This window comes from Vanellus vanellus (genome assembly GCF_965231255.1).
Source record: "Vanellus vanellus genome assembly, chromosome: 1".
Taxonomy (NCBI): Eukaryota; Metazoa; Chordata; class Aves; order Charadriiformes; family Charadriidae; genus Vanellus; species Vanellus vanellus.
In genome coordinates, this window is record NC_138905.1 from 179,028,842 (window position 1) to 179,055,772 (window position 26,931).

Below are 26,931 nucleotides of genomic sequence, written 5' to 3' on the forward strand. Positions count from 1 at the left end.
AAAATACTGCTCTTTTACATAAAGGAGTCACAGTTCTTAGTTATATTATGAAAAGCTTTATACGATGGTAAATTGTCCACCCTGTATCTCCTAAATAGGTGGATGACAGAGTCACGACACACTGTGAAGCTGGATTGTGTTCAGTCATGTATAACCAAATTGAGTTCTAAGTCATTGGCAAGGTAGAATTACAGGGTGACCAGCAGAGCATCAAGTCCTGTACAGCCTTGCTAAGAGCTGCTCTTCAGTGAAGGCAGCTGTCCATCTAAGAGTAGTAACGGGAAGACAGAAAATTAGACTGTCAAAAATACTGATTTAAAGATGGTAAAAGGTGTTAAAGTTTCTGTGAAGATTCAACGTGGCTAATTGTAAGAATTATAACTGAAGAACATATAATTTTGTAACTAAATTAATAAGGTAGTGGCTGCATACTTTTTTACCTGAAATAAGCACAAAGTTTTCTAATTACATAAACTAAATTATGAAGTAATTACAAATTGTATAATTTGATTTATGTATATATATGATGTAGATATATTAGTAAAACACTGCATCAAAATTATGTGCTTCTTTTAGTTTGCATAGATTCACAAGGGTAAACCACAAAGGTTTTCTCACAGGTTTTTTGTGAAGGATGTATTTGACCAATAAAAAATATGCAACTTCAGTATAAGGTACAGGTTTAATCTGTCCAGACTTTGTTGTATTTGATTGGTTTACTCAAATAAACAAGGTATGTTTCATCTGCGATATAACAGAACTGTAACTTAAGAGGAAAGAAAGGTTCTTCTGCATGTCTGTTAAATGTTTGATGTGGGCCAGCTGAGGAACTCTGAAGCCAACACTTAGGTGCAATGGCCACACAGAAAGTATGTTTCATTTTTCAAGCAGCAAGGTGATTGATAGCAGAAAATCTAACATTGAGATCCTAGTGCCCTGGGATACATGGATATGTATTCTTTGATCTTTTTAGAGTTTTAGAAGCAGTAATGCAGAATAATGTTTCTCTACATCGTTTGCTTAGGTAATGCTTCTTTCTGGATCTTAAAACTTGACTTTTCATTATTTGCAATTATGCTTAAATGTCTTAGATAGGACAGGAACAAGAGATTGAGCTTCTGGTATTTTGCTGCCAGTGGTGACTCTGGGAGCCTTCCTTTGAAGTTACAACAGAGCTGTGAAGTTACTATAGATTTTCTCATATTGCATTGGGCTATCTAATTAGTATGCATTCCCAACAGTGATCAGAAGAATAGGCTGGCGCTTTCATACTGTTAATGAAACTAAACAAGCAAAAATCAGTTACCAAAAAGAAAAGAAAAATTCCTTGATTTGTTTATACACATCTGAAAAAAAAAAAAACCAACCAAAAACATGGATCATACATGGAAGAGTTTCAAGCCCTAGTGCATAGCTCTTAATTAGATTTTATTTGGAAAATTCTTTAATTAAAGTACTGTCAAGTGTCTTCTCTGTTGGTGTTATATCTAATAACACACAGAGGGCAGACAGCAGGGATGTAGCAAGAAAGAAACTGCCTTTAAGCACAAGGACCCCTAGGTTCCTTCAGAACAGAAGCTTTATTAATTAAATATCCCAGAGAGGGTTGTTTTTTTTTTTGGTTTGGGTAGGGTTTTTTTTTGGGGGGGGGGCGCTTTTTTGGTTGTTTGTGTTTGACTTTTTTTTGACAACCTCAAACTCAGTTGTCTATATGAATAAACAGTGAGAATGATTCTTAGCACTGTTTTTATCTGTGCCATTTTTTAGTGTATATATATATACAGTCCAGGGGTTATCGCAGCCACAGGATCATTCTTCAACATGGAATAGGAACATTCTTCAGCAGCAGGTTGAATGTGACTGCCATGGTTTGGAGGATGACAGAGTTTAGTGTATAACTGACTCCATTTCGTTTCGGTTAGCCTCAATGCTGGAGGGAAGCCCCAGAAACGCTCAACTTAATAGATATTATGCAAGGCTCTGTGTATTATTAAAGGCATCTGCTCAGACAAACAATCCCTGCCTCTTAGGTGATGGCCTGTTTATAGTCTTTTAGGCTACTCCCCTCTAGAAGATACTGATCATGTTGGGAACTGGAGTAATCCCTGATACTGTGCATATCATGAAGGTCTTTGCCTCTACCTCTGTGACATGTTGAGTAAGTTCAAGAATTGTTTGTTCTGTGTTATCATGTTAGAGACCCTTGTGAACATAGGCCATCTCTATCTAGCACTTTTTTGCAAGAGGCTATTACCTGCTGCTGTCCCACTACATTTTCTCTGTCGTGTACTTGATGGTTGACTTTGTACTTTCACAGAATAATTCCTTGTGAATTTCCATTCACTTCAGATGGGAGGTCAATTGTTCCAGGAACTCTGGGAGGAGGGATAAAAGGACAAGTTAAGGTAATTGAATTGACCCGGAAGACTGTTAGCCATTGTGTAATGGAGAGTACAGAAAAATGGTCATAAGTCGTACCAGATGATGGTAGACCTTGAATAAACTTAAATTCTGGATATGGAAGACCCCCTGTGAAGTTCTCTTCCAGGAGCAGATACTTGTCATAAACTCCTTCTCAGGAGTCAATGAAGAGAGAGTTGGAATTATCCACAGAAGTCTTGTGGCTACTCCTGAGAAGTCAGTAGGAATAAATTCAGGCAGACTCAGTCAGGGAAGCAGTGAGTGTGGAGGGGGAGGTAAGTTCAAATGAGTGCACTGCAAGGTGCATTTTTAAAGCTGTCCTTTGCTAGGTTCAAAGTTCTCCATCTCTGAAGAGAGAATAAACAAAGCACTGAACATTAATACAGGACATGCCTGAAAAGTGAGAGGGTTCCTTTGAGTGTAGTGCCGTCCCTCTGTGTTGTCATCTGGTGCATGCCATGCTGTTGCCTAAACGTCATTCAGCAGAGTGATCAGAGAGGCTGCTGTAGTATGAGCTACCTCTTTAATGTACTTCTTTCTGGAGTTCCTGCAGTGGAGACGTGTACCCGTATCTGCTCTGCTGAGCTCAGCTGCCTGGCTGTGTATCCACACTTCCCAAAGAAGGCACAAAATTCAGGAAAATCACAATGTCAGTTTGTGAAAGAGGTCCTTGCCTTTCACACATTTCTCTGCTCCTGTCCCTGCATTGTAAAATGTACCTTCATTCCCTTTCTATTCTGTGCCCATCACACAGTGACTGTGCTGAAATGCACTCACAGAACAGGAGGTGACTGTAGTGTTCACTTCACCCAGCAGTGGAATCCAGCCCAGAGCAAAGTAGATTTCATGAGGCTGTAAGGTGGACACATAAGCAAAAATCTTTTGTTGGCAATTGATGCCTCCATCTCTGTAACCTTTAGTTCTTTAAGCGTGGATTTGAACTGCTCTGTGCTACCATAGCACAGGCTGCCAGATCATCACCTGAGAGGCTGGGAAACTTATTCTGGCAGAGGTGAGTATTCCTGCTTCTGCAATAGCTTCAGACATGTGGAGAATAAATTATTACTGCTCCTTCAAACCTGAAAGCTGAGCTCCTTTGTCCTTGAGACATTTTTCTTTTTTTTTTCTTCTTTTTTTTTTTTCCCTTTTATTTTTTTTTTCTTCCCCCAGAGGTCAGAGCTTGATCGTTTTTGGCGTAATAGAAAGGCTATATCTCACAGAGAGACAGATACTGAGAGTGTGTATTTTGTGGGTTTGATTGTGGCAAAAGGACCTGTGTGATGCAGGCCATTAGGGATAGTTCTGTAAGTCTGGGCAGTGCACTGGAAGCCAAAGGTGGTATACCCCCCTTCATACCATTGATAGAAAGTGCTCATTGGAATAAAATCTCCCTAAAATGTACCTAGTACTCAGTACAAGTCTTTTGGAACAAGACTTCCCCCTCCTCCTTGGTATGAAATTGTCTTTTGTTTACAAAAGTAAATTCCTGGAGTGGTTTTCAATGTGTACGGCACGATGAGCAGGACCTACAGTTTGGAAGCAAACCTAAGTATTGAAGTCTGTTGACTAAAAAGAATTAAGGGAAACTAAGGCCTTATATCTGAAATTAACTTTTGGGACTTAATTGGTGTATAAGTGCAAGATTTGTGTTCTAGGAAATTTAGTTAGTAAATCCTCTTTATTTCTGTGTATTTTTGAGGTAACCTTTATCTTGAGATTTTTTCTTTGTTTTAACCTGTGAGTTTGTATTCCTCCATTTATATATAAAACTAAGTTTAAAATTTCCAAGTATAATGACTGTGTAATAGTTGAGTTATTGGTGATGTAATTATTAATACATTGATCATCTACGGAACTACTTCTTCTGATGCAGCCCAGGATACGGTTGTCCTTCTGTGCTGCGATCGCACCTTGCTGGCTCATGTTGAGCTTCTCATCAATCAGCACACCCATCATTCTCTCTGTTACTGTCAACTCCTGGTAATGACATAATGTGGAGCAATCACCTCTTACGTCCATCCCTGAATAGCAGCCAAAGAAGAACGCACTCAAAGAGTTGCAGACAACAGCTCGATGTCCAAGTGGACACCAGTGATAAGTGGCGTTCCTCATGGGTCGGTACTGGGACCTGTACTGTTCAACGTCTTTGTCGGCGACAAGGACAGTGGAGTCGAGTGCACCCTCAGCAAGTTTGCCGATGATACCAAGCTGTTTGGCAAGGTAGACATGCTGGAGGGGAGGGATGCCATCCAGAGGGACCTGGACAGGCTGGAGAGGTGGGCCCAAGCCAACCTCATGCAGTTCAACAAGGCCAAGTGCAAGGTCCTACACCTAGGTCGGGGCAATCCCAAGCACAAATACAGGCTCAGCGGGGAATGGCTGGAGAGCAGCCCTGAGGAGAAGGACCTGGGTGTGCTGACTGACGAGAAGCTCAACATGAGCCAGCAGTGTGTGATCACAGCCCAGAAGGCCAACCGTATCCTGGGCTGCATCAGAAGAAGTGTGGCCAGCAGGTCGAAGGAGGTGATTCTGCCCCTCTACTCTACTCTCATGAGACCCCACCTGGAGTACTGCATCCAGCTCTGGAGTCCCCAACATAAGAAGGACATGGACCTGCTGGAACGTGTCCAGAGGACAGCCACGAGGATGATCTGAGGGCTGGAGCATCTCTCCTATGAGGATAGGCTGAAAAAGTTGGGGCTGTTCAGCCTGGAGAAGAGAAGGCTCTGAGTAGATCTTATTGTGGCCTTCCAGTACCTAAAGGGGGCCTACAGGAAAGCTGGGGAAGGACTTTTTACTAGGGCATGTAGTGATAGGACGAGGGGTAATGGCTTTAAACTGCAAAAAGGCAGCTTCATATTAAACTTTAGGAAGAAGTTTTTCATGTTGAGGGTGGTAAGGCACTGGAACAGGTTGCCCAGAGAGGTTGTTGAGGCCCCATCCCTGGAGGTGTTCAAGGCCAGGCTGGGCGTGGCCTTGGGCAACCTGTTCTGTTGGGAGGTGTCCCTGCCTATGGCAGGGGGGTTGGAACTCGATGATCTTCAAGGTCCTTTCCAACCTAAACCATTCTATGATTCTATGAAATGGAAAGCTTGAAAAGAAAAATACCTGATCAAAAGGAATTCGTTCTAGCCTTTTTTTCTGATTTCTTGGCACTTCTCATGACTTTACTGTTATGCCCTTACTCACAGCTGTCTTAAGAATGTTGAAGAGTCTTGCTATGAATGGATAAAGGTGTAATTACAAGAGAGAAAATATTTACTGTGCACGTGAGGTGAAATGATATTGCCATGTGTTATGGATCTGGGTTAAAATTTGTTACTTATGCACAAAGCAAGTGAGCAGTACATACTGAGGGGTCCCACCATATTTGTATTGACACCTATTGGTCAATAGCTGTGGGAGGCTGATTCCTGTGACACACATTGACCTTATTAACATCATGCAAAGTTGTTCAAAGATGCAGTGATTCCCTATACACAAAATTAGTTGTAACAGTGTAGCCTAAGGAGTAGAAGAAAAATAAAAGCAAAACATAGGATTAAAAAGAAAGAAAGAAAGAAAAATCCCCAAACTGTCCCTTTACTTGGAAAAAGATTTAGCAAAGGAATAAAAATATCAAGGAATTTTTGTATATGAAGTCTGCTTCATGTTTTGTAATGAGGTAATAAAATTTATGTATTCGTTATAAAGATGCATTCTAAAGACAGGCATTTTAATTTCTGCATAAGCAAAGCACATAAAATTTGTCACACATAGAACTATAATTTGGAGTAACAATTAGAATCCATTAAAGTTCTTTTGATTTTTTTTCTCATATATTTTTTCATCCAAATTAATGTAATACAGAATGAGATTTTAAGCTTTGGTTAATTTGTTTTGCTCAGACTGAAGTACTTGCACAAGCTCCTTATTGCCTAAAAATGTGAGGGGGAAGTGAACTGAAGAAGCAGAAATATTAATGCCCTCTTGAATATTCTACTAAACATTTTGAAATAGATGTTTGGATCTTCTAATTGTCAGTATGAAACTGTCTGAAGAGTTGACACTCTATGTTCTGAGCTTCTTAACAGTTGTTTTTTTTCAAACTCTGACCATGCTAAACCCTTGATATCCTATAGGAATTTGCATAAAAATGTCATAGCACCCTTCTGAAAAAGTGAATACGGCCATTGTGACCAAATTTACAAAGTTGTCTTGATGTTTAAAAATGAAGATAAGTACAACTTGGAAAGCATTTAGATGGATTAGATACTTACACACCATTGGATTTAATGTTTTATAAAAACAGGATCCTGGAGAACCCTATCTTACTTCTTAACATGATGGTGCAGAAAAAAAAAAAAAAAAAGGCTGGATAAGACAGTATGGAAAGAAAGAAGCACAATAAACACCTATTTAACTCAAGCTAAATGTAATTTTCAAGCTCCCATACTAGATATATTGAGTAGTGAGTTGGTGTTTCTGAATTTAGTTAAAAATAAGTCAGGCTATAATATATTCACATCCCCAGATATCCCAGAAGCCATTGTATGTTTACTCCCTTGATTAATATGTAAGACAGAAACTCGTTCACACTCTTCCATAAAAATGTGAAGGATCTCCTTCAAAATAGTCATGTTGGTTACACAAAGAAATATGTAATTTATAAAACAGGTAATAATTTTTATTGACTTATTTTAATCCTACTAGTTCCCAGCTAGCACCCTATGAGTACTAGTTTTCCTTCAAGTTAACAGAAAATATCTAAAATATCTTCAACTTGAGAATGGATTGATGTGGCTTCGACTGTCTCCTTTGGGTTCTTCTCCTAAGCCTACATTTAGTGATAAAAATCCAAACTGTGACACTATTACATTTCTTCATAAAGGGTGATGATTCTTTCAATCCTTATGTTATTCTTCAAACGTTATCTGGGCCAGCTTTGTAGGGCCAGAGACTTCTCTGAGCTTGTTAAATAGCATATAAACATATAAATAGCATATAAGAAAAGGAGATTTAAAACTCCATTTTTCTAATTTTGTTTCCATCAGCACTTTTCTCAGTGCATGTACTTTTCACAGGTGTTTTGCACATTTTTATTTTTCTTCCTTCTGGTACTGGGATGATCACTTTTAACCTGAAAACAAATATCTTTTGGTAGCTTCCACATGACACAGTGGAATTATATTCTAGATAATGAATAGCATGCTGAGCCAGCCGTTACCTGCAAGCATGCAGCAAATGTGCAAGTGTCATTGATAAATACATGGGTCAGCCAAAAATCAGCCGCTGCACATGCCTTCTGACCACATTGCATAAGCACATGACGGACAGAAATGATGAGGAAAAAGTCAGATAACATAAACTCATCTGGCGTTAATAGAAGCATAAAATTAAGCAGAGAAAAACCACTGAAAATGTGTTGTGTACTTGATCTGATGCTCTAACCTTTGCAAAAAGGTGTCTTAACTAAATCTAGTAAACTATAACTTCCCAGTTTCCATCTTATATTAAAAGCTCCAGATATAGTGAAAGAAGGAGAAAAGGTCAGATCTTCAGTGTTATGGTTATTGTATTTTGGGTTTGGTATTGCAATATAAAGCAGCTTTTCTTTTCAATGGTATTCTGTCGAGAAGTTGAGGATTTTAGAACTCCTCAGTGTGATAGAACTATTAAGATTTGTAGATTTCTCTTTATGTGACTACAAATAAAAAAATTGTGTGGGGAAAGGAGTGAGTTTATCTAACTGTTGAACTATATTACTTTGAACAGAAAGATCAATATACACTTAATCCTCTTAGAGTTTGAAATGATTCTTCCAAACACAGCAAAATAAAATCAGAAGTGTTAGTTTCTTACAATTTATATTACTTTTGCAGATTTTTTCTAGTTCTCCAAGACATCCTTGTGATCTCTAGTTTATAGTTCCTTGAGTTAATCATGTAAGAGATTTATAAGAGATACTAATGTAAAAAAAAAAAAAAATTAAAAACGATGGTTGGGGGGGAGCATGACAACAAGAATGACAATCCTCACCGAAATATTTTTTTAAGTTTATTTTGTTTATTTTACCTTTTATTTATTAAAAGGTGTATCAGTATGCAAGATAATTACTTGTGAAATTACAAAATTAAGTGCAATATAAGTATTAATTAGTGGAAGATAAGTATTATGCATCCATATATATTCTTTTGGCTAATATGAAGTCTTTTAAAAGACCTATATGCTGAGAAGCTTGCCATATGTTACTCAGATAAAATTAATCCCAAAGTCACATGACAAATAAGCAACATGAAGTTTGAAGATTTTAAGCCCTATTTCGAAGATATTTTTATGGTTTCAGTCATACTGTGTTAGGCATTTATTTCATTCTTTGCAGGGAGGTAAATGGCTGTGAGTTTTGCTCCATACCACTGAAGATAATGCAAGTTTTATCAACAATTTCAATGCAGAAACACAAAAAAAAAGAAAAAAAGAAAAAAAAAGCACAGCCTGGTTGATGTCCAGACACTTACCCAGATTTTAGTCTCATTATAGAAAAAAAAAAACCAAAAAACAAAAAACAAAACCAACAGTATTCTTAAGTCTTCTCTTCCTTTCCACACTTTACAATCTCTCTTTGTATCCCCATATAGTTGAATTAATAGTAGTTTCAAAAGAAATGTTTCTAATACTCTAATGTTCAGGTAACTGAGGTGTCCAGTCAGAGAGACTAATCCTCCTTCTCTTCACTTTTTCTGTGGAGTTATTTATGTAGAGCTAGGATTATTTATAAAGGATCTTCTGATACTGCATGTTTTGTAAATACCAAGTAAATAAGTTTGCATGCGTTATGAATACTTTTTTTAGGCTGCCTGGAGTTGAAAGAAGACACCATTGAAAATCTCCTAGCAGCTGCCTGCCTCCTCCAGCTCCCACAAGTAGTAGAGGTTTGCTGCCATTTTCTAATGAAGCTTTTGCACCCATCCAACTGTTTGGGAATACGAGCATTTGCCGATGCGCAAGGATGCACAGAGCTTATGAAGGTGGCTCATAACTACACCATGGTAAGGCAGTTATAGCATATCCAAATTATGATCTTATGAATCCTCTGTATTTTATGTAAGTATAAATATCATGTTAGGTTTTGGCTTGAAATCATTCTGTATTTGTATTGAACTTTATTTCATAAGTGGCCTTTTTGAAAACATGAGTGGTGATTCCTCTCAAAGTCGGTGAAGTTATGAGGGTTGTTCTTCTATGATGAACACATTGTCTGGCGAATTAGAACAGTATATGCCTTAGATGCATGTTCACATAATACAGGTGATAATGGTAGAAAGTATCTGTAAGTCATTGGAATACTTTTTAATCACTCTTCCTTTTGGTTTAGCTTTAGGGAAGCTTTGTAATTGTCATGGGAACAGTATCAAGGGAAATTTTGTTTTGTTTTTGTCAAGAATTATCCCTCTTTGTATTAATCGATGAAGTATATTAAGATAGAAAGTTGAAGACATAAAGAATTTTATCTGACAATATTTTAAATTTTTCCAGTTACACCTGACTGAACAGGTATCGCATTGATATTAAAAATTAATCAGAATCAATGAAGCAAAAATATGCTACTATTCAGAAACCAATCATATCAGTACCCATTTGACTCTTCATAGTTAGACAAAATTAAAAACATCTGTTTCATGAAATTAAACTTATATAAAGAGTAGATTACATATAATTTATGAGAAATAGTGGTCCCTTAAGATCCATACTGAAATTATTATTGAAGTACTAGAGCAGGTTTCAATGAATCTGCTTTGCTTGTCCAGCAGTTGTGTCCTTTATTTATTTATTCTTTTCTGTAACTAATGCCATATTGTAATTCACAGGTTTAACTGTTTTTTTCTTACCACTACATCTCAGGTAATTATAACCTTTTTAAGCTTACGGAGCTATTTCTGTGGCTGGTTTAAATTTTCTCTATATTTAGACATCTAAAATGTAGTTTTCCAGGTCCAAACTAGTCATTTTAACCTTTGTCTGTCAGTGGAGAGAAATAAGCTGTCAAAGCAGAATTCATCTGATGTACCTTAGAATAAGATTGCATTAGAATTAAACAGGTATGGGTTGAAGAAATTCAACCTTTTTATGAATATATTTTTTAGATTTATGTATTACTTTGATATTTTCACCTTTTTTGAGTGAAAAGCAGTATAATGAACAACTAAAAAAATGCCATAAACCCTAATAGAGGAAAAACTTCATTTTAAAAAATTCTCATGATTCTTTAAAACAGTTTATTGAAATAATTTTGGGGTGAATGAAATTACTGATTATAGTACATTTGAAGACTTGTGACTGATGCATATCTGATGCATCACAAAGTGCACAAAGATCTGTGCCCATTTCTAAGATACTAGGTATGTCATGTAATCTCTTATTGTTTTCAATGCTCAGGTCTAAACTCTGAATTATATGTAATGGGAAAATTGCCAACAAAAATTGGTAGATCAAAAAGGGGGTCATTTGTAATTAATAAGCAAGCTCCGATGTAACTAAAACACATTTACAAGCAGGCACGATAGTCACACTTTCTCTTTGATAGAAAGACAAATAATCACATCTATTCAGTTATGCATTTACAATATTTTTTCTGAGCATGATTAAACTTCCAACCCAGTGAAAACAAAATCGTAAAAGTTAATCTTCATAGTGCATGATATTTTCATAGGCATCATGTTATTGCATTCAGGTGTGAGGAGGCTCACATCTGTTTGATTTAGTTTTATTTTAAAGGGTGTGGATGACCAGTTGTGAGTGGGGAAGGGTGTCTTATGGCCTGTCTTGACTACGATGCTTTCTATAGGAGGGAAACTACATGAGAGAAAAGTGATTATTCCATCTACATGCATGCATAACCGGGAAAAACTTCTATAGTGCAAGAAAGATTCTCTGGAGAGTATGATACAGAAACAGCAAACAGAGACTTGTAATGTGAAGAAAGGGTAGGAAAATGATGAGCAGAGCAAAAAGTAGATGCATAGTCTCTGAGGTGATGGAAAGCATTATTTTTTTCCTTCAGACTCCAGGGAATTACTACGAACCGTGATGAGAGCAAATGTAAAGTAGGGCAAGGGGGAATTTGTTGACAAACTCCTCCTGTCTTATGCAGAGGATTTGAGGAGAAGACCTCTTTAAAAAAAAAAAAAAAAAAGATGGAGAAATCCTTGTTTTTAAAAAGTTCCCATGCTTTCAAGAGAACTTCAAGGTTCTTTCTTTAAAGCTTTTCAGGGTGCTTTCTTTAAGAGTTGCAAGTGATGTATCTCAAATTCTGTCTCTGTGAATCCTCTTCCAGGGTGTCATTGAAAAAGCTCATTTGTTGTGAATAGGAAACAATAGTACTCCCATAACTCTGGTATATTATGTGGTCGCTTGCTCATAAAAATTTACCATTCTTTGAAAGCTATAGAAAATAAATAGCTTCAGAAGTTTCTGATACGAAGGCAGAATAACGGATTAATCAATGCAGCTTTCAAAGTCTGGGTGATTCTGCATTCTAAAGAAATATAATTTTTCTCCATGAAAATGTGAAACCTAAACGAGATGAAGTGAATTTTCTGTAGCTTATTGTCTTAAATATTTACTTAAATTATTTGTCATATAGCTAGTTGAATTGTTAGAAAATTAATTTCTCCAATATATGAAAAGCATTTGGTAGGAGAAAACTTTGGAGACAGGGGGAAGCTTTTGCAGCATTTGAGAGAACTCTAATGGCTTTTGAATATTGAAATAAAAGACTGAAATTATACGATTTATTTCTACACTTTTTCAAATCTTTACAAAAACTGAGTTTCTTCCTGCATATTTAGCACTATAGTGCCAGAGTATTTTAATAATATATCAGTTCAGTGAATAGGGAATTATAGCTGACTGTCTGAATAGAAAGTTCTATAATGCTAATCATGATAACATTTTCTTAATAGAGTATGAATAACAAAGTTAATGGAGTAGATACATATGTCCCCAAAGTAAAGAAAAAGTGAGGGTAATAACTGAAATTATATACCTTTCATCTTGTTCTTTGCATCTACAAAAAATATCTACTCTACATTAAGCACAATAAATTATTTTTGACCTCATTGTAGGTCTCTTAAATCCTGTAGACAAGAATTATCAAAAAAAAAGGAAAAAAAAAATCTTATTCTACTAACCATAATGCTATAGAGAAATACATCTAGGCCTGATGAAAAAAAATAGTGTTGTATTATGAAGTTTTTTGAGATAAAAAAAAAAAACAAACTCAAAGAAACAATAATTCTACACTGGTTGTAGGAATGGGGAGCAAGACAACGTTTTTCAACTAATTTTGCAAAAATAGATTTATAGACATGGCATATACTGTAGAATGTGTAATAATTTTGAGATATGACTGAAGTTAAATCTCATCTTGGAATAATTTTGCTTATTAGTTAATTACATAGGTGAAATTAAATAATAATTTATTCCTAAAGAAAAAAAAAAACAACAACAAAAAACCGAAAGAACTAATTCTCTGTAGCCCTTAGTTGAGGTCTTTTGTTTGCTTTTTTGCGTGGTGTGTTGTTTTTTTTTTTAATGAATCTGCTAATTTAAATAGCAGCACAAATATCTATGTCTCTCTTGATTTAAGGCTTCTGTACTTCTTAATTACAATCTGGGTTTTTACTAGCTTGTAAATTTCTGTAAATTTTCAATCTGCAAAGCCATATGTCTGATGACTTTAAATTACTAATTTATTGTCAGAGTTATATGATAGTACAGTGAAATTCATATCTGATGTCTTTTTATAAAAATCAAAAGCAGCAAAATGGAAAATATCAATAAGGTAAAGCAAAAGTATTTGTCTAACACACATTTTTAGTGACAGTTCTTTATTCTTCTAGTTATGAAGGGTTTTCTAGGTAGGGAAGCTGACCTCTACAGTCAGCAATTTATCAGCTTGTCATGATTGTCAGAAGTTATTCATAGTCTATGGTCTTATCTGTCTCTTTATAAAACAGAATAAAGTCTAATTCAAAATTGTGATGGCAAGCTTGTTGGGATGTGTCGTGGTTTAGGCCAAATCCACCACTGGGGACCCGAGGGACCCCAGACAGGACCAACAGACGCTCCCCTCTACCCCTCTTCAAAGAGAGAGGAAGAGGAGGAAAAAGAGACTTATGAGTTTAGAAGGAACTAAACTACTTTAATGAAATATTAATAATAAAATAAAAAGAAATAATGAAAAATATATACAAAACCGTATCAAGCTCCCGAGATGACAATCACATCACCAGCTGGCACTGGGGCGGTCCCAGGCTGGACTCAGTGATGGACGGGAACTGGATTCCGGATCTGGAGTCAGGATTGGGATCACAGGCAGACGAACAGAGTCCTCCTCAGACGTCAGCCATTGAAGGAAGAGCCCCTGACCCTTTGATCCCTCAGCTTTTATACTGAGCATGAGGCAGATGGGATGGAATACCCTGTTGGTCAGTTTTGGGTCACCTGTCCTGTCCACTCCTCCCTGCAGGTGGGACCCCACTATGCTTTTCTGCTTCCGACCCTCCAATGTGGCAAATAACAAAGTTGGTTGGCCTTGGGTGGGATAGCAATAAGTATAAGCAAGAGCCTCTCTGCATACCATGCCTGGGCATCAGCTATAGACAATTGGTCTTATGACTCTGAGAGAGTGAACACTGTCTGCACAATATGCAGTTAATTTCAGTAGTTAGAAGAGGCCCAGCTAAGAAGCGAAGTTACTGAACAAAATTGGTTCTGTTTTACCTCAAATCGGGACAGGATGCAATTCTTTTTAGCACATATGACTTTTTTTTTTTAATATACTTCATTTTTAACCATTATAGGTTTATTGCTGAAAGTTTGTAACAGACAATGCTAGTTTAATGAACTCTGTGGCCTTGATGTACCATTAGCCTTTCTCATAACAACTACTTTTATACATTAGTAAATATTGAGAAAGGAAAAGTATGTCATATGTTTCCTTAAAAAGATAATTGCAGTTTGATTTCAAAGGAAATTCTTAAAGATTGTAAGGTTTTGTGCTTTCTCTCTCCCAGTAAAGAACATGGTTCTGCTTCTGTTATAGCATATAGATAATGCTTAGAAATTTAGACTGTGATATTCCAGGTTATAGAATCATAGAATCGTCTATGTTGAAAGGAACCTTTAAGGTCATCAGTCCAACCGTTAACGTAGCACTGCCAAGTTACCACTAAACCATGTCTCTCAGCGCTACATCTCAACATCTTTTAAATACCTCCAGGGATGGTAACAACCACTTCCCTGGGCAGCCTGTTCCAATGTTTGATAACCCTTTCAGCAAATAAATTTTTCCTCATATCCAATCTAAACCTCCCCTGGTGCAACTTGAGGCCATTTCCTCTTCCCCTATCGCTTGTTACTTGGGAGAAGAGATCAACCCCCACCTCTCTACAACCTCCTTTCAGGTAGTTGTAGAGAGTGATGAGGTCTCCCCTCAGCCTCCTTTTCTCCAGACTAAACAACCCCAGTTCCCTCAGCCGCTCCTCATAAGACTTGTGCTCTAGACCCTTTGCCAGCTTCATTGTCCTTCTCTGGACATGCTCCAGAACCTCAATGTCTTTCTTGTAGTGAGGGACCCAAAACTGAACACAGTACTCGAGGTGTGGCCTCACCAGTGCCGAGTGCACGGGGACAATCACCTCCCTAGTCCTGCTCACCACACTATTCCTGCTGCAGGCCAGGATGCCATTGGCCTTCTTGGCCACCTGGGCACACTGCTGGCTCATATTCAGCTGGCTGTCCACCAATATCCCCAGGCCCTTTTCTGCCAGGCAGTTTTCCAGCCACTCTTCCCCAATCCTGTAGTGCTGCATGGGGTTGTTGTGACCCAAGTGCAGGATCCATCACTTGGCCTTGTTGAACCTCATACCATTGGCCTCAACCCATCGATCCAGCCTGTCCCGACCCCTCTGTGGAGCCATTCTACCCTCAAGCAGATCAGCACTCCCACCTAACCTTGTTACCAGTTTCTTTATCTCAATATTATGGCATTTGACTGAAGCCCGATTGTTTCAAATGGAAAATTTAAATACCTCATATATACAACTATTTAATCTCTCAGTGCTTTAACTCTCAAGAAATTTCAGTGATTATTTTGTATCTCAAAACTGCAGTTTGACGATTGAGATGGTAGAGCTTGTTCCACATTTTTATTTCACCATATTCCAAAAAGAATTGCTAAACATAAACTTGGTAAATCTTCAAATTACTTTGACGCATTGAGTAGGAGGATGACCATATGCAGAATTTCCATGATCAGAAGAACATACATGAATAAAGTGATTGATGTGTCTGTAACCCAGACAAAATTTTAGCAATATAAAGGACCCTAACATATGTTACAGTTCCAAGTCTGGGAGATGCAGAATGTTTGCAGGGGCCTCTGAATGATGTGGTAGAAGGTCTTTAGTCTCTTATAGATGCAGTTCTGTGCTTCGCAGTGCAAGGGTCATTAGTCCCAGCACAGCAAAACGTTATTCAAACTTAATTATATGCACGTAAGTAATCTCAGTGACATGTACTGACTCTATATAGACCCTTCAACTTACTGAGAATTCTGATTATACTGCAGATGCAGCAACCATTTCATTTATGTGAAGTGAGTGCCTTATGCAAATTTTTTAATGATCTTTTATGGTGAAGAGCTCCAGTGATCATGTTATTAGTTATGTTTATTATCTAAGCCACAAAATTTCACAGTTAAAACTTGGCGGGGTGGAGTAGGGAAGGAGTAATATAAAAAACTTCCTATCCATTTCCATTTGCAACACATTATCCTGAGGCATATTGAAATATTATAAAAATACTTCATATTAAAATTAAGAAAAATATTATTGAGATATTGATAGATGGTGATGACATTCATTAATGAGCTATGGTTGTACACTCAGACATCAGTGGCCTATTTCAGTGTTAATATAGCTTTAACTAAGGTCAGATAAGGGATGAGGCAAGAAAACTAATACTGTAATTTAGCAGTTCTTTAACACATGCTATTTAACATGATTTATATAGAGCTGGCCTTCTACTATTTAACATATCTGACCAGTTACTGGTCAATAGATACCGACCAGATAACAGCTGTCATACTTTGTTTTGACCGCTTTGACCTCCTTATCACCACATTGGTGACATATGGATAAATAGACAATAAGATGAGTGGAAACCTGACTGGATAGACAAGCGCAAGGAGTTGTGATCTGTAGTAAAAGTCCAGCTGGTGACCAGTAAATAGTGATCACTTCTGGGTCCAATACTGTTTAACAACTTTATTACTGATCTAGTTGATAATATGTTTTTCTTGCACAGCAAGTTTGCAGATGTCACCAAACTGTCAGGGGGAGATGATCAATAAATTTGAGGACAGGGCTGCTATTTAGAGGGCAGGCTGGAGAAATGAGCCGACAGGAACATCATGAATTTCAACAAAGGGAAATACAAAGTCCTGCAATCTAGGGACAAATAACTCCATGTGCCGGTACAGGCTGGAGAGCAAATGTCTAGGAAGCAGCGCTGCAGAAAAGAACCCAGGGGGCCGTGTATGAAGTGCTGCATCTACTTTTAGGTTCCTCAGTATGACAGACATGGATATACTGGGGTGAGTCTAGTGGAGGTCACCAAGCTGGTTGGATGCTGGAGCACACAGCATATGAGGAAAGTCTGGGGGAGCCAGGCCTGTTGAATCTAGGTAAGAGAGAGCTAAGCAAGACCTTATTGCTCTCTGCATCTATCTAATTGAAGGATACAGAGAAGATGGTGCCAGACTGTTGTTGGAGGTGCAGAGTGATAGACGATGGACACAAATTGGAACATAAGAAATCCCAACTGGATATTAAGATGATTTTTTTTTTTTTTTTTTTTTTAACCATGGGAATAGTCAAATACTAAAAAAGCAACAATCAATGGAGTTTTTGAGATCTGTTCTTGGAGTTATTCAAGACCTGACTGAAAATGTGGCTGACTAACCTAACCTAGTTAGACATGCACTGAGAAGGGATTTTGACTAGATGACCTCCCGAGGTCACTTTGAACCAAAATTATTCTATGAGGCTATTAAATGTATCTCCTGTCCATTTTCAGTGGTCTTCGATATGAGCTGTGTATCCAGGGACAACACAAAGCAAAAGTTCAGATATTTTTAATTCTTTCAATTTTATTTCTTAAGCAATATGCAGCAGATGGGATTACCAGAGCTAACATTTAATTGACTTTTATTAGCAACAAGCTATTTGTAACATGTTAGCAACAAGTTAGCAGTAACACACTGAAATTTTAGAGCATGCTGCGATTTTCTGTTTCTTATGCTCTGTCAAGCATACATTTCCAAAATATATTATTGTACAAAATGTCCTACTTGCTCTGTAAACAGCAAATATAAATCTACAAGAAGACCTGTGCAGCCTGTGTTCAGACTTTATGGAATCCTACATGTAATGGATGAACTGTAAGATGTTTTTTCTCATGATAGACAGTGCTCATAGAAAACTAGAGTGACTCCAGACAGCAATAGAACTTTTTTATTATTATTATTTGTTTTATTTTGTGTTATATTGTTGCTTATTCAAAAGCCCTATTTAAACGTTTGTCCAGCCACCAGAGGATATTGTGATCCACTACAGTAATGGAGCGACTATGGAAGAGACTGTGTCACACACTGGAAGGTGACATTGTTACTCATATTGCTGAACATTTATCTAAAAATGCAATATATTATGTTCTTAACACTTGGAGAGAAAAAAAAAAGGAATAGTTTTGAGGAAAATACTTTAAGAAGAAAAACATTTAAAATACGACATTTCCATCCATAGGAGTATTTATTTTTTTTTTAACTTAGAAAAATGTATTGCTTAATCAACTGAAAATGTTGCATCTACTGTAGTGTAATGAGAACATCGGGTTTAGTGCATATTGCATGCACTTTTCAAAGTGAGTTGGTGTTGTAAGAACTGTTTAAGTTTTTGAGATTTTTGACTCAAGTTTAATATAAATTAAACACATGCAAGAAATTATCTTGGGACATGCTGGGAAAAAGAATCAGTGTAATTTAATAGGAAAATAAAATGACCCCATATAACTATGACCAAAATGGATATAGTTATCCATTAAACATATTTTTCAAGGGAAGAGAGGATTGGAACCAAACTATAGAAAACTGTAATTGTTCTGGTTTATGCTTTTTATCTTGGGGATTCTAATCACAAACTCAGAATATTCGGTATTAAAAAAATCACATATTCTTTAAAAATTACATAGTTTTACACATATACAACTTACTTCCTGCACCACTGACAACAGAAGTGAGAAGGCGCTGTGTCAAAACCTTGCAAAAATGTCACTGATCATTGAATCCATGGGACTCTTTCTAAATTAGTAATTCTCATTCTTCTCTTACACATAGCAGGGCATTCCTGGAAAAAATGTTATGCATCTTGTATATTTTGACAAATGGACACAGAAAAGTATGGCTTCCTATATTGCTTATATATTTTCCTTTCGAATGAGTTAATTTTAAATACAGTAGCTTGGAGTAAAAAGTTTAATTATGTCTCCACTTCTTAGGGCTTCATAGAATGATAAAGAAATCAGATCCCTTCACTTTTCTAGTTAAATTCTGATTGTTAAAGTTGTTATTTTGACACTCCAATTTTGGGGGCTTTTTTTACGCTCCTTTCTCTCTTTAACATCCTTTGGACTAGTAAAATTAAGTTGAAAATATTCCAAAGAAACCAGAATAATTGAATTTAAAAAAAAATAAAAAATATCCATTTTACCACTTTAAACGCCGACTAGCAATACACAAAAATGAAAAAGACTGAATCAATCCAAACACAAACAAGAGTCCCAAAATGCTTGTGATGATCTCACTTTTAATCAAAACACAAAATTTGATCTTTATGTACAAAATTGAGCTTAGACTAGTTTATTTCTCTTGATAGTATGACTTTCTTAAAATATTAATTCTTTTTTCTTTTCTTCTTTTTTAAACTTATGACATTAAACTTTTATTATGACTGTTATTATGACTCTTGCTTCCAGTTTCTTTTTGCTTCTTTTCTTCTTTGAGAAGAAATTGTACTTCATAGATCACTTTTCACACTTCTGGTATTTTTAAGATGCTTGTTTGAAAGTAATAATCAGCACTTAGCACAGTGTGCTGCTTTTTTATAAGTTCTCCTTAATACAGCTGTGACATGGCACGTTACACTACCACTCCATCAAGACACAGTAGGAGAAGAGGAAAGTAAGAGTATTTCAAGAACTAGCATATGGACAACAACGTAATTAATAGGAAATAGAGAAGACAACTGCTGGTAGTAAAATGCTGTGAAATCTACAGGAAAATAGTTAAGCAGATAGTCTATAGTGCATTAATCACAATTTGATGGCTTCTTTATCATCAGGAACTTCCATTTTATTGCCTAAATGCCACATTAAAAAAGGCTAGTATGGCAGAATTCTGTATTCTTCCTAGAGAGTGCTGCTATGAAAAGTGGCCCTCTCATCTGAATGATCTTGTTACATTATACACGGGATATAACAGTTCCTATGGTTTTAATTTTTCAAGTTTATTCTAGTTCTAAAAAACTGAATATTCAGCAGCAATGATAGTATCCCATTGAACTAATACTTACGATGCTTCAGAGTGCTAGCAGAAATATCATTTCATATTAAGGGTACTCTGATATGTCTCTTCTTTCTTCAGTGGGTCTGATGATGGTTTGTCTGTCAGGTCAGCAGATCTACATCTCAATGTCTCACATGAAGAATACATCGATTTATAAATTCTGATTCATCGCACTGAACTATAGGCATAAATAAATTACTGTCCATAGAGGTAGCTGAGGTTAAGCGGACTCTTAACCTAAAAAGCATTGGTGGGTGCCTAAAATCAGTTAGCATGAATCTGTATTAGCACATACATAACTGCAAATATCACACTAAGAAAGCACTTCAAAGACAGTGAATTTTAGGGGATTTTCTTGTCATTCATGGAAAACAGTGAATATGAGAACCAGGAGAGCTGAATTTTGTAGCTGAAAATTCAAAACCTTTGGATCTGCAAACTAATGTGAAGTCTAATACCTGACATTTGTACGTCTTTGGCAAGATTGAAGGATATGTCCCAGTACTGGGGATAAACATTCTTTGTTTTCATGAAAGGGTATCCAAGGGCTTAAGTGCAAAAGCCCTCTAGAATACTTAGATTGCGTACATAGTAGAAAATTAGAAGTTGAGGGCTAAATTCTCTGAAAATGTTTTATGTATTGAAGTTCCAATTCAGGAGTACCAAGAAAGCATGACATAACCTGGAAAAGCATTTTCTGTTTGCTATTTCCAACACTTTACGACTGAGAGCAGGTCCTTGAGGGTAGAAAGAAGATCCAGTAGCACTTTCTATGGGCTTCTCAGATAACAGAGAAAAGGAGATAGCCTAGCTAGAATACATAGCTGTTGGGAGGGGACAAGGAAATACCATTGGACAAGATGATTGAACTGAAACTAACAGAGAGAGCTCCCATAGGAAAAACAAAATAAGGGAAGATACAGGAGTGGGACACGATAGCAAAGTCAATCTTAGACATTAGGCTATGGTTGAAAAAGTAAAGAGAAGAGTTTATGACCTGTAGAAATCTTACTTTGTAGAAACCCTACTTTGTAGAAACCCATCATCAGGATTCTTGTCTAATCACTGCTCTGCTTTTTGCAATCATCAGTGACTTGCATTCTTAAAATGGTGCACCCTGAGAGCTTACAACTTATTTTTAATATTATTTTCAATAAGCTTTAATATACAACATGTACCATTTACGAGATTATGTTTTAAGCACTGTATGGTGTACTAAGGAGTATTTGTTGTCAGTCAGGATAAGACTGTGTGATTTGTCTTTGAAAAGCAAACAGACATTTTGAGTTACTGATTCAGAGATGGTGCTCCTCACTTCCAAGGGTAAAACATACCCACTGGCTAATTTTTGGTGATAATAGAAAAGACTTGAATGTGATGGAGTACTCATTCTGATCTTGTCTGGCAATAATGTTTTCAATATAATTCAGGGGAGACAACTCTTTCCTCTGTTGACTAAGTTGGGAAGAATTTGTGGTCATACAAAAATAAAGACAATAAAATCTCAAAGAATTATACCTCTTTTGATGCTTTCAGTACTGGGGGAAAAAGACACCAGCTTAGAGTAAAGGTTAGCCTTGCTCTTCCCTGAAGCAGTATCAGAAACTGAAGCTTTACAATGTTCTGTCAATGTACAGGTGCCCTTCAATGCAATAGTGACAAATGTTAGAGAATCATAACACAGAGATACTGGGAAAAAACATCATCTTCAAGTATTTCTTCCTAACTGGAGCCAGGGGAACAGAAAGGTGTGTGTTCTCACTTACTCAATCTATGTTAAAAAATGTTAATTATTAATAGGCAAGACTTGGGTCTTTCCATCTCATTGATATGTAACTCCAGCCTGAGCCTTAAAATTGTGGTGGATGTTGTTTCATAAAATATTTTATTTTATTCACACTTGGAACATTTCTTGTGGTATTGCAAACTTTCAGAGTTTTAACTTCTGTCATAAGAGTATCACAACCTTGCCTTAATAAGGAGTTGAGTGACTGAATATAATTAGCCATGGCTGACAATACAATGCAAAGACAGAGTGTGATAAGCCTTGGTACGGTCAGCAAGCAAGAGGAGAACAAAACCTGAAAGTGCTGAAAAGATGATTCATGATATCATCATGGACAGATTTTATTGGTGGCCTGTGTGACACCTCCCCAGTAATAGACTGGAACCAGAAGGGCAAGGGACGGGGGATATTGTGCAGATATCCAACGCTGAGCTGGAGCAAGTGTTGCATTACCCCAGGCTCCACTGTGTCAAGTCACATTTAGATACAGCTTCAGTAACTAGAACTGTATGTGGGTTGTATGTGTGGGAGTGTGAAGTTTTTCCTGACACAGCTTATCTGCTGCTTTGGTTCAGTTATTAAATTGAACTTTGCAGCATCACACTGTCTGGTACTCTTTCTCCCTGCCCCTCCCCCTTGACAACTGTCATGATGCTTTTTATCTTAGCACTAGGAAATACCATATTGTCTTATTTTGACTGGAAATGTTCCTTACCAGAAATAAATCTTTTTTTTTTTTTTTCTTCCTTTTTATTTTCTTTATGGAAATAAATAATGTAAAAACTGTTACATTTTTATAACTCATTTAGACTTAAAGGTGTTAAAGTTGTAACAGATGATGCCTTTGACAGAGGGCCATTTTGAAATATTTTGAAAAATTTTGAAAGTATTTTGAAATATTCTGAACCAAGTACTTTTATTTAAAAATCAGAAAAATGCAATTATGTCTTTATTAAAAATCCCATCACTTGCGTTGGATCTGCTTTCTTCATGCAATGTGTTCTGAAAAGGAAACAATGAATGTATACAACACCAATAAGATCAAAATGTGATTTTTATATGATCAACATATAAAATACGAGAAGGGTAGACCAAGACTTGTAGCTATATCTAATGAATTACATGATTTCATTTTTTGCTTCTCATTGTCTTTCACAATATCATGAACTTCTTCCACTTTTCCCTGCTCCCTCCTTCCTTCCTCTGTACCTTCCTCTCCCTCTCCCTCCCTTTCACCTTCCCTCTGTCCCTTCCCCTCCCTCCCTTCTGCCTGCCCTCCCTCCCTCTTTCTCTTCCTAAGTTCCTGCCTTCCTGCCCTCCCTTCTTCCTGCCTGCTTTCCTTCTTTCCTTCCCTCCTTCCCTCCTTTTTTAATTTCCACTCTTTACTGGCTTTCCATACTGTACGGATGTTTTTGCCTCTTGATCACTTAAAGAAGTAGCACACTTTAATAATTGTGCGTGGTAATTGTGTGTTACACAGAGAATATGTAACTGAAACCTTAAAAATTAAGCTGTAAAGGCAGAAAATACAGAGAAATCAATAAGGATTACCAGAAATGACAACATATGTTAGCTTCACTGTTCGGGTATGCTGTTCATTCATTGCCTCCTCTCCTTTTCTTCTGCTCTTTATGGTGTGTTTTCACTGACTCCATCAAATTCATTGAGACTCCAAATGAAATCAGTGGGATTTTTCAAATGTCTTTCAATAGCAATGATGGTTTATTTGGAGATTTCTGGACAAGTATTGATCTTCATCACTGTTTGCAACTTGTACACTTAAAAATAAATGGTATTATAAGCATGTGTTAAATTATTGCATCTCCTTATTATAATTGAACTCTATTACTTTACGCCCTTAATAGTACTTTGTAAAAATCCCAATGAGTTCATCTAAATACAAGTGGGTATTTTTATCTCCAACTTAGTGAAGATGAAACCAAGACATAAGTAGTTAAAATTACTTGACCTAATCCCATCAAATGCTAAATAATTCAAACCTTCTTTCTATTGAAGTCCCACAGAGTTTATCAGATATATGTCTGTTTTTTATGAAAATTCTACTGTGACTGTATTCACCTGGTGTGGTTTAACTCTGGTAAGCAGCTCAGCCCCACATAGCTGCTTGCTCACTCCCTCCTGGTGGGATGGGAGAGAGAATCGGAAGAGTAAAAGTAAGAACTCATGGGTTCAGATAAAGACAGTTTAGTAGGCAAAGCAAAAGCCATGCAAAGCAAAACAAGGAATTCATCCACTTCTTCCTATCAGTGGGCAGGTATTCAGCCATTTCCAGGAAAGCAGGGCTCTATCATACATAATGGTTATGTGGGAAGACAAAATGCCATAACTTCGAATGTCCCCCACTTCTTCCTTCTTTCTCCAGCTTTATATGTTGAGCATAATGTCAGTTAGGGATAGTCGGCACAGGTAAAGACAACACTTTTCAACTAATAATTATAGCTAATCACCATTCCCCTCTCTAGAGATTCTTTATCCTTCTTCATGATCAGGCTTGTCTTATCACTTTACAATCCCCTTTATATGTGACCTCACTTTTGTGACACCCAGCCTAGCAGCAAAGAGAAACTATTCTATAGCATAAGAGGAGGGACTCAAAAAATAAAGAGGGAAGAAAAGAAGGAAGGAAAGAAGAAAAACCCTTTTTATTTGAGTGATTCGTTTAAATAATTTCTAATCTTTTGGAATTGCATTTCCAAAAGCCTGTTTGAAGATGACTGCTTCTGAATTACTTCAGAAATTAAAACATGTTTCAAAAGAAGAAGCATCAGTTACTTCTTAGAAGGAAATTGCCTTACTTGATTTTGAGATCATTATTACATCGACTAACGCCCTGGTTTGAGGTAAAACAGAACCAATTTTCTGTTCTGTAATTGTGCTTTGCAGCTAAGCCTCTTCTAACTACTGAAATTAACAGTATGTTGTGCAGAAACAGTTCGCTCTCAGACCTGCAGAACTGCAGAAACAGTTCGCTCTCAGACCTAAGGTCATAGCTGATGCCAAGGAATGGTATGCAGAGAGGCTCTTGCTTACACTTATTGCTATCCCACCCAAGGCCAACCAACTTTGTTATTTGCCCTGTTGGAGGGTCGGAAGCGGAAAAGCATAGAGGGGTCCCACCTGCAAGGAGTAGCAGACAGGACAAGTGACCCAAAATTGACCAAGAGGGTATTCCATCCCATCTGCCTCATGCTCAGTATAAAAGCTGAGAGATACTCAGTCAGTAGAGCATGAAACTCTTAATCTCAGAGTCGTGGGTTGTAGCACCAATAAATCTGCCATGGTTTGGGCTGGACTGGCCACTCAGGTGGAACGACACATGCTCTCCCCCACCTTTTTCTTCAAGGAGAGGAGGGAGAGAGAGAAAGACACATGAGTTTAGAAGGAACTAAACTACTTTAATGAAAATATTAACAATAAAATAAAAGGAAAATAATGAAACATATACAAAACCATATTGAGCTCCCAGTATGACGATCATGTCACTGGCAGGCACTGGGAAAGGCCCAGACTGGACTCAGTGACGGACAGGAACTGGATTCCACGTCTGGATTCAGGAACGCTTGGATTGGGATCAAAGGCAGATGAACAGACAGAGTCCTTCCTGGGCACCAGCCACTGAAGAAAGAGGGCTGACCCTTTGATCCCTCAGCTTTCTGGTGTGTCAGCCACTCCTCCCAGTTTTGTGTCATCAGCGAACTTGCAGAGGGTGCACTCTGTCCCCTCATCCAGGTTGTTGATGAATATGTTGAGTAAGACTGACCTAGTACTGACCCCTGGGGAACACCGCTAGTTACAGGCCGCCAACTGGACTCTGTACTGCTGATCACAACCTTCTTCTGAGCTCTGCCATTCTTCCAGTTCTCCATCCACTTCACTGTCCACTCATCTAACCCACATTTCCTAAGCTTACAGGTGAGGAAGTTATGAGAGACGGTGTCAAAAGCCTTGCTGAAGTTGATGTGGACAACCTCCACTGCTTTTCCCTCATCTACTAGCCAGTCATGCCATCATAGAAGGCTATCAGATTGGTCATATATTTTATCTTCATTTGTAACGCCTAGAATTATTTGTTCAAAATGGTGCCATATTAACATCATACTTAGTGTTAACCTATTTAGCTAATGTTTTAGTGTTGAACGTGTTGGTATAATCTGAGTGTCTTCCATAAGGAAAACATTACCAAGAGCAAGATGTAGACAATCATGGGGATATTTCTTGGGGCTTTTCTGTAGGATGAAAATGTTTGGGAAATCTGTCACTTAGATGGTGCTAAAACCAGAATTTGTGAGGATATTCTGTAACACTGCAATGCCCATTATAAAAGACTGGAATTTCACTCTTATGGCTAAATTTAATTTACTTCAGTAATTGCTCAAAAATACTCATGCCACCGAAGATTAGAGTCAGTATCACATAGCTGCATTTAGTTCTCCCCTATACCAGTGTTTTGGAACATGGGAAATTTGAATTTTGACTTTTGAAAGTTGAACCCATAGTTACTGAACTCTCATTTTCTTGACAGAAACTTGACTAAAAAAATTAGTGCTCAATACAAAGTGTAAGCTATGCTAGCTGTATATTTAAACTCTTATTCAAAGTGTTTGTGTTTGTTTTCAATATTTCTATTTTATTCATAGAACTCCCTCTGGTGGATTATTTAAAATATGAACATACTTAGTTTATTGTTTAACCTCAAAAATATCGCTAAAGAATATGAATCTAGAGGCTAATTTTATGACTTTAAGTACTAAAAAGATTTCAGTTAGCATTTTATCTATATATTATTTATCTTGATAGTGGTTATATATATTATTTTCCTTAATAGTAATTCTCAGAGTATTTTGCATATGTGTAATGTTCATATTCTTTACCATGCAAAAGAGAGTTTATTAAAAAAAAAGCCAACAAACATACAACAAAATCCCCCACTCAGTTCTAATGAATTGCGTAGTCTAACTCTAGTAACCTGAAAGTAAACTGAAGAATTGGCTATATTTAATGCTTGATGAAGGCTGACCTCACGTTGATGTTAATGATT

At 37.0% G+C, this 26,931-nt stretch overlaps 1 protein-coding gene across 2 annotated transcripts in view; it reads left to right on the forward strand.

Moving 5' to 3' along the window:
• The window catches only part of KLHL1 (kelch like family member 1), a gene marked incomplete at both ends in the record, with an annotated part of 249,665 nt that overhangs the window by 89,632 nt on the left and 133,102 nt on the right, over positions 1-26,931 (forward strand). For both annotated transcript variants that reach the window (XM_082486591.1, XM_082486592.1), the window contains one exon: positions 9,253-9,449. In XM_082486591.1, the coding sequence (XP_082342717.1) occupies positions 9,253-9,449 (197 nt within the window). The remainder of the gene's footprint in view (positions 1-9,252; positions 9,450-26,931) is intronic.